The sequence below is a fragment of the Alligator mississippiensis genome, chromosome 4 (genome assembly GCF_030867095.1).
Source record: "Alligator mississippiensis isolate rAllMis1 chromosome 4, rAllMis1, whole genome shotgun sequence".
Lineage (NCBI taxonomy): Eukaryota > Metazoa > Chordata > Crocodylia > Alligatoridae > Alligator > Alligator mississippiensis.
Window position 1 is genome coordinate 112,040,409 of NC_081827.1, and position 9,224 is coordinate 112,049,632.

Genomic DNA, 9,224 nt, shown 5'->3' on the forward strand with positions numbered 1-9,224 from the left:
GGGTAACTTGTTTGATTTGGGGTGTGCAGGATAGGTCCTATGAGGAGAGGTTGAGGGACCTGGATCTCTTTAGCCTCCACAAGAGAAGGCTGAGAGGGGATTTGGTGGCTGTCTGCAAATTTGTTTGGGGTGGGGGGGAAGCAGGAAGGAATAGGAGATGCTCTGTTCACCAAGGTGCCTCTTGGAGTAACTAGAAACAGCGGCCACAAACTGACAGAGAGCCAATTTAGACTAGACATTAGGAAGAACTTCTTTATGGTAAGGGTTACCAGAATCTGGAATGGGCTCCCCAGGGAGGTGGTGCTCTCTCCTACCTTGGAGGTCTTTAAGAGGAGACTGGACAAGCACCTAGCTGGGGTCATCTGATCCCAGCACTCTTTCCTGCCCAGGTCAGGGGGTTGAACTCAGTCTGATGCGGTCCCTTCTGACCCTGAAAATCTGACATCTGAGGCATGCTTGAGGCTGTGTAAATTTGTTAGGGTCAGAATTAAACAATTAAACTTGGGCCCTGTCTACAGGCAGACTCCTTAATTTCTCTTCATGTTTTAGCTCCAAATACATGTAGATTTAGCATCTAGTACTTATTTTACTACTTGGTCTTTTACATCAAGTTCATTACACTGTGTTCAGTAAGTGCTTTTGTAAGAGAGTTTCTATAATAGGCTGCAAATACTTAAGGAGTTATATTGGCAATTTGAATTTCGATTTGTTTAGGATTTTCTGTTTTCTGTGACTTGTCTTGACAAGGAGGTACACCTTGTATTGAAGAGTTCCAGGAATTAGTTTCTTCTCCCCACATCCCCTCAATGATGGGACTTATTCTGTAAGTATAACATTGTGCTAAACGTCTGAGTTCAATTCTAGAAACAGCCTTACTTTATGCACTCAACTATAAAGCCTTTTTTAAAAATTGGATGTAATCAGTCTTATAAATTCTTAATCTAATTATAGAATTGCAATAGAACACTCATTTCAAATATCATTAACACACTAACTTCTAAATGCTGTTTTTTCTAGAAAAAAAAGTTGCAGATGGCAAAACTCCCCCCCCCCCCCCCCCCATGGTGAATATAGTCTTAAAGTACAAATAAACATCTCTTAAGTGATAATGCTGAAATTCTGTTTTCAGTACATTAGAGCTTATGGGCTTCTCTTCTTGCACAGTCAAACTCTTCTAGCATCAGTATTATGTTGTCCTTTTAAGCTTAAGTGCAGGAACAAAATTCACAAATCACTTGCTGAACAGTCCAGACATTCAAATTTTACTTAGGCTGCTTTAAGGCTTTCGTAATATAAAATATTGAAGGAAAACAAACTTTTAAGCATTATCAGTTTGCATGCAGCTTCTAATCTCCAAGTACACTGGACTAAGCAGTACAAATAGTCATTCAACACCAGTAAAAGAAATGATAGCTTCTCTTCGTGATTGCATCTTTCTCTCAGGGTAGTGAATATTTCCATCACTAAATATTTGTTGCTTGCCACTTCTCTGAGTGTTGATTTGAAGAACACAACCTTCTAAAACAGGGGTCGACAAAACCCCTGGCACGCATGCCGAGTGTGGCACACGAGGCCATTTTGCTTGGCACATCATGGCCAGCCCTGGCTCTGGGTAGCAGCTGTCAGCGACGGAGCCCGGGCTGCTCCAAGCAGGGCTTGTAGCATCCCAGCTGCTGCTGGGATCAACCCGGGATCCCGGCTGGCAGCAGCTCCCCAGAGGCAGAGCCGGCTGCAGCCGGGAGGCTCCAAACAGCTGTGCTGGGCTCTGTCATCAGCTCCGCACCAGTGCATGCACCCGTGCCTCGGAGCGGGCGGTGGGGCCTGAGGCAGCACAGCCTCGGTCTCTCCCCCGTTCCTGGCATGGAGGTAATGAGCCCGGTGCAGCTGTTTGCCTGCTGCTTGGTGCAGCTGCCCAGAGCCCAGGCTGGCTACAGAGTGCAAACAGCTGTACTGGGTTCATCACCTCCATGCTGGAAGCGGGGGAGAGATGGGCTGCGCTGCCTCGGGCCCCTCCCCCACCGCCCACTCTGAGGCACAGGTGCACGCGCCGGTGCGGAGCTGATGACAGAGCCCTGAACAGCTGTTTGGAGCCTCTCAGCTGCAGCCGGCCCTGGTTCTGGGGAGCTGCTGCCAGCCGGGATCCCAGGCTGCTCCCAGCAGCAGCGGGGACTCTGCAAGCCCTGCTCAGAGCAGCCCAGTCTCCAGCAGCTACCCAGAGCTAGGGTAGCTGCTGGCAGCCACAGAGCCTGGGCTGGGGGCAAGGAGCAGTACAGCTGGGTGCAAGGGGCAGTAGGGCTGGGGGGCAGAGGCTTTGGGTGGGGGCAAGGGGCACAAGCAGGGCATTCTGACGTACCCCTTGCCCTCAATTTGTTTTTCTGCCATGTCGGTACTCCGGCACCTTCCGAGGTAGTCGTTGTGGTGTTTTTTGGCACTCTGGCCAAAAAACATTGCCTACCCCTGTGTCCAATGGTGGGTTTTCACCCCAAAAGTTCCTCTCCTATCTGTGGTAGAGGCTTGTCTCTCTCGGTCTAGGTGTTGTCAATCTCCGGAGCTCACCACTTGTCTGAGCGGCTTTTTTTCCTTTTGTTCCTTTCTGACTTTATCTTCTACACCAAGACAACTTTAGCACCTCAGCTAACAAGCCAAAGTTCACCGCGATGTCTTGATGGCTCCTCCCACACGTCCGCGATCTTGCCTGCCATGACTTGTTGTTACGGGAGAAAATAGAATGCCCGGGTGTGTGGGTCTTGACACTTTGGCTCTTGCATTTTACCTTGGTGTACTGAGGGCTCCACCAACACCTACACCCTCACCCGTTCCACCGGGTGGTAATTCAGTTGTCTCCACAATCTGCCTTTTGAGCAGTAAAAAAAAAAAAAAATGCTCTTTGGGTCTCTAGGTCTGGCCACTCAGTATCCCTAGTGGGCCCGGTTGTACCTCACCTGGCTGGCACCTGGCACAAACCTGCCAGTAATCCTAGCCAGTCTTTTTCCTGGCTTATTGTCCTGATGGTTGTAAACGTACTATCTGGGGTGACTTTCCTCTCACCCGAACGAAGAGGAGAACAAAAAAAACCCACCCCAGCACTACTTCTGCCCTTATAGTCCCAACTTTGCAGTACCCTTTTTCTTCAGCCCTGCTGTTAGGGTCTTTACGGTACTTTCTAACTGCCTCTGGGCAGGGCAGTTTGTTTCTCTCTGGGGCATTTCCCTCTGGGTTCTCTCCCCTGGCAGCTCCCTCCACAGAGTTGCTTCCCTTAAGTCCGGTCTCCCTTGCTTCCTCAGCACCTCCGGCTCTCCCTGCTGTCTTGCTGCCTGAGTTGGTCGTTTCCTGTGTCCCTCTTTTGCCTGCCCCGTGTCTCCTTTTATCCTGGCGTTCCGGCTGACTCCCCCCTCCCTTCCTGAAACACCGGGTTAAGAAGGAGCCCTGCGGAGTTCTTTGCGATACAGGCGGGGCCATTTTACTTCTCTGGGGCTCTTTTCTCTCCTCACACCCTGTTCTAAAATCACCCACCCATCTTTAGTGTAGTCCTCTTTCTGCATAATCAATGACAGGTACACTTTTCTCTGGGAGTGGAAACAGACATGTGCAGTTCCTTTGTAAGTACTATTGAGTGCATAGTTTCTTCTCTCTTAAAGCACTTCTCCGGAAACTATTTGAATTCTGAGAGGACCCAGTTGTATATACTTTTACTTCCAGTGAATAGGGGCATAACATGGAATGAGAGACCAGATTAGACCCTTTCTTGCCAGAGTAAGTCTGGTTCCCTGCAGTGTAATTCTGATATTTCCCAGTCAAATATTATATATTCCCCAAGGCTTCTTCATCTTGCCTCAAGAGGCTGTCCCCCAGTCTAATGCATATCTTTTTCCATAAATATCATTCCTGTGGAATTCTCCTTCTTTTTTTCATCCTTCCCATCCCTCCATCTATACCTCCCGCCCTTTCTTCCCATTGATTGTTTATTTTTTCTCTCTCTGCAAAATTTAAGAAAAGTGAATAGTCTTGTAAAATCAATATGAGCATCATCAGTCGTTTAATTAAAATTAAGTATTGGTGTGCAAGGCTTTGTTGAGTGGTAGTCAGCACTGCTTCATATCACTGTTCCCATTTTAATTGATCCCCCGAGACTGACGTACACTTAAAATATTGTTCTTTGATACAGGAAAAAAATCTGCTGTTTTGTACAACTTTTATGATTTTTTTTATTTTTATTTTTTACTGTTAGATAAAAGAACATTAAATTAAAGCCAATGTACTAGCCTAGTAAGTAGTCCTCACTTTTTTTAAAATGTGATTCTTGAAATTGTATGCTATTTAAGGTGGGGAAACAATGATTTTGGAGTGTCTGAAGTACTATAATGTACTTCAGAAATCTAAAAATTGAATTAATTTAGCTTTGGAACCAAGTGTATATTTGAGAAATATACAGGACATGGAGAAAATATTAGCAATACGTTGCATTGTTCCAAATATGTCTAAGTATTTACTATGTCAGAAGACCTCAAGAAAGTGCCAGTACTATAATGTAGCCTTCTATATAAAATTACCTTTTTTTTCATTATGTCTTTACAGGGTGCTGATAAGAGTGTGAAAGGGCCAGATGGACTAACTGCCTTTGAAGCCACTGACAACCAGGCAATCAAAGCTCTTCTTCAGTGACGGATGGACTGATATCTCTAATGTCTCTCCTGTGGCCTCACACTGCTGCCTGTCTGTCACTCTTTGTATCTTCCAGCTTCTTCAGCTAAATCCTTTGGGGGGAGGGAGGGGAAGTATGTTTATAATTTGGACTAGTTAGCCTCTATCCAAAAAAAAATCAGAATGTTTGGAGAGAGTAGAAACCTACATAATCAGTGTTCCTTTAGAATTTTTTTTTTTGATGCACAATCTTATTTCTCCATTTCTAGTAGAACTGAACTTTATGGAGGGGGAGAAAAAAGAATACGATCTTTAACATTTTGTTATAAACCTCCCAGGTTCTAAGGTTGCTGTTGTTGTTAAAGAATCATTGAGACGAAAATATGATATTATGTGTTCTGAAATCCTAATGGAAAAGGAGACAGTAGTCCAACACTATTAGTGTCTCCTTCCATGATATAGCTTTGTAGTAATCAAGGCAGTTGGGTTGCTTGTATCTCTTAAAGGGTAGCTTCATCCCTCCTGCCTTATGTTGCAGTACTGAAGTTTTCTGATGCTAGTTAATGGAACAGTCTTCATGTTGACTAATTGGAAGTCACACTGAGTTTTCTTCATTGATTCTTGATTTTTTAATCAGGAAAGACCAGTTCAGTCAAGGCCTTGTTAGGCTCCAAAAGATCTGCCAAGATAAACTTGGAGTTTTCTCTCCTGTTCGTGTCTTCTAGTTCAGCCCAGATTAAATTTGTAAAGCTTTTGGATGTATTTGAGAAATGTCACTTGTAGTTGATTCTTTTTAAGATGTCAGATGGAATTCTGTTGTTCACCATGTTAACATGAAATTATATAGAGAGAGGCACCTGGTGAAAACTTCAGGCCCATCTGGTACTCGGGGATAATTTCTCTGCTACTTAATGGTTCAGATTTAGATTGCTGCTGGTATTATTTAAGTATTGTCAGCAGACGTAATTATCAATATTTCTAAACTTTTTCTACTAAAGTTTAAAAAAAAAGTCATGTTGCATATGAAAAACTTTCTAAGTTCAACAGTAGGAAAAGGAAGGCTTAAAAGCAAATTTGTATTGAAACTTGTAACTACACCATAGAACAGTTTGGGTTTTTTTTAATTAACATGAAGTTTGCTCAGATTCTTTATCATTTGTTGACCAAAAGGACAGTTTTAATTTCATTCTTTCCTCAAGGGAAGGTTCTTCTGAATGCTCCTACTTGCATCCCTATGCCTTTAGGATGCTGCAAGTATATACAGTTTTCAGATAACACTTACTGTACTCGTAAATATTATAGCACTAGAACTTTAAGTCACGTTGGGGAGGATTTTAAAACTGTGACCCAGGAATTCTTAATGTTCCTCTCGGGAACATCAGATATTTTGATTTTCATTTTTGAATTGGCATTAGACATGCCAACTCACCCAAAGAATGCAGAATGGGTTTTCTAACAAGAAAATCAATCCATCAAATGTATATTGACACCATAATCTGTTCTTTACTCTTGGGATACCAGTATATGCAGTTTTCAAGCATTCTAGTAATAGAAAAATGTATAATGTGTTTTTGTTTCGTGCAGAATGTATAAACAAAGCAAGAAAATATCTGAAGTTGAACAGTTCTCACCTAACTTTCAATATTATGCTTTGGTGATTGATTGATTGCCACCCACATAAATATATACTGAGTTGTTTTCAGTTATAACCATGATGATGATACTGAATGTACCTCAGTTACAAACAGCTTATATATTTAAATTGTAAAATGAGAATTATATGGGTTTATACACATGCAGCATCCCTCAAGAGATGAAAACAATCAAGAATACAATCTTTTTGTCCAATAAAGAACTGTACTGTGCAATTATTGATGCTTTTCAGTTATGGTTGGCAAGAAAGAATGGGGAGATTGGAAATCAGTGGTTAAAAATTGTAATCGGTCAATGAGCAGCTGATAAGGAGAAGCACATTTGGTTAATGGTTTTACAAGTCTTTAAATAAAGAGAACTTTGTAATCCTCTGTCCCTAGTCAATGCTGGACTGTCAAGTCATTGCAATAGTGTAACTTGTGAGTATGTTTGAACTTAAGCTACCACAAGTATTGAATTTTGTTGAAATAAACCAGTCTCTGTTTTATGCTATTAAATAGATATTGAAATGCTAGTTGGGACACCTTGATTTTTTTCTCATGCTGAAAACTTCAGTTTTCAAGTTGTTTGTAGTGTTTCAATAAGTTATCTGGTGATCATACACATCTTAATGTCATCTTTTCTTTTTCCTCTCTGCTTTTCCTTCCTCTTCTCCCTGTAGTATTGGGCCGTTTGAATCTTTATATTGATTGTGGTGATGTAGTGGAGGCTATTTTGCCTTCTGTTTCAACAGTAACATAAGTACATTTTGTTTTTCTTAATCTATTTCACTTGAGGAGAAAAATGCAAAAAGGACATTAACAAGATAAGTATTTAGTTTGGCTATTCTATGAATCCAATCTGCCTTGCCAGAATATATAAAGGATGGTGTTTAATATTTTTTTACTAAAAAATTGTTTGCTGCTTTGCACTACACATGGTTGTCACTTTTTTCCCTTTGTCTGGAATTTTAAGAAAATTAAACATTTTAATCTCTCTATTTTGAAAATTTTGTATTTAAAAGCTGAATTTATTAATTCAACTTCTCTTAAATTAGGAAGAAAAAATAGGCAACTACCTACATTTGTGACTAACCATTAAATGAGCTAAATTATCAAACGGTAAACATTTATGCAAGGTCACTAGAGTAAACAAACACAATCTCTTCCTGTTCTTACACTTTTATCTTTTTCCTTTTCAAATGAGCTCAGAACTGAGTTTTAAAATCTTGGAGTTCTTGTCCCTTGCCAGTCTTCCTCATTTGAAGAAAAATGCTTGAACCTTCAATGCAGCTCTCCTTTTTTCCCCTTCAATGCATTAATTTGTCAGTAGAAGAGGCTGGTAAGAGTGGAGTGTCCTAGCTCAAGCAATTGCAGTGTTGCATGCAGAATTGCAAAATAAACTGTCTTAATTATATTTTGTAAATGGAGAAACAATCATATCTTTCTACGCAGTGATGGAAGAAATTAGTGCTTTGTGCATTTTGATATTTGACTTCCTCTCTTCACCAGTGTAACTACTTTGACACAGTTGTGTTTATCATTATCATGGTTCATAGATATCAGAATGCTAAACAATATTGTATTTTTAAGTTTGTGTTGCAAGAACGAATGGAATAAACTTGAATTGTATGACAGAGAAATCTGCAACTTTATTTCCCTTTGCACCATTTTTGCCCACTATGAATTAAACTCTGCACTGTCATCTATATAGCTTTTATAAGTAGTCCAGTTTGACCAGCACTGTGCATAGTTTAGCTGTGTTGATACAAATTATTTGGACGAGTCTGAGGGACCTATTGGGACACTTGAGAGTGGTCATTAGTCTTCATCCCCTGCTGATTTTTAGAACACAAATGCAGTCTTCCCCAAAAATATCTGGGACTGATGAGCATGGGGTTATCCCACGCAGCCTTACAATGGTTTACAGACAGTTCATGTTGGGATTTGCTTTGTTTAAAGGAAAGCTTATGTTTGGCATTGACTTGAACTCTTACTTACTTGAAAGTCAAATAAACCAAATAACGTTATGATAGCTCAAACACTTGAAGATTTAAAACGGGTTCTTCAATAAATATGGAACAAAAGGTTGAGATAGAAACTAAGTGCAAAATTTGAACTTCTAGGTTTCATTAATGTCCACATTCTTATCTCTACTATATTTACTGAAATCTATGATTACCCTGAATTTAAGACACCCCCCCCCCCCCCCCCCCCGGTAACTGGATTTTCTATATGGAAAATTTATCAATGTTATAATTTTCCAAGTATGGAATCATAGAAAATGAGGGTTGGAAGGGACTTCTTCCTCCTTCCCCCTCCCTCACCTCTACTGCTACAGCAGTGCGCTGTCTGTTTTAAGTGATTAAGATGATTTCTGAGACAGAATGGAGGCATGGGATACCGGAATGGCTGCCAAGGGCTGGCTCCCTCCTGGCTGCATGGAAGTGGGGCAGAGTCTCCTGCTTAACTCAAAGCTAGAGGTTTAACTGTTGCAGCCACTGCTGAATTGGCAGCAGCTTTTAGCTGTGCAGGAAGAAGGGGGCAGGGGGCAAGTGATGCTGACAAGTAGTCTGTCCTTATTCCATGTAGCCAGAATTTAGTATGACTAGTAAAAACTTTTTTTCCTCTCAATTCTACTTTCCGAAAATAAAGTGTGCATCTTATTTGGAGGTGTTTAGTATGCAAGAAAATACAGTATTACACTGCCCTGAGTGTAAATGCATATAGATGGAAATGCATGGTGCTGGGAGTTTGCTGCCCCAAAATCAATTTACTGTAGATTTGTTTTATAGGAGTCGCTTGAAATTTTTTTTCTGGGGTGAGAAGGTAAAAGGGGGAAGGACCCTTCTCTTGATTTCTTGCCTTGGTTGTCCTTCAAGTAACACAGTTCATTCCTTCCTGATCTCTGTTCTCCAGATCATTTGGATGAAGAGCTAACTTACATAAGGA

At 41.2% G+C, this 9,224-nt stretch overlaps 1 protein-coding gene across 2 annotated transcripts in view; it reads left to right on the top strand.

Moving 5' to 3' along the window:
• Nucleotides 1–7,915, top strand: part of MTPN (myotrophin) — a 55,599-nt gene extending 47,684 nt beyond the window's left edge. Inside the window, exons 4-5 of one of the 2 annotated variants that reach the window (XM_019489544.2) lie at nt 715–823; nt 4,576–4,665. In XM_019489544.2, the coding sequence (XP_019345089.1) occupies nt 715–783 (69 nt within the window). In that variant the 3' untranslated portion in view covers nt 784–823; nt 4,576–4,665. Of the gene's footprint in view, nt 1–714; nt 824–4,575 lie in introns of both variants that reach the window. The other variant, XM_006268335.4, reaches the window with a different exon arrangement.
• Nucleotides 7,916–9,224: the final 1,309 nt, after the last annotated feature.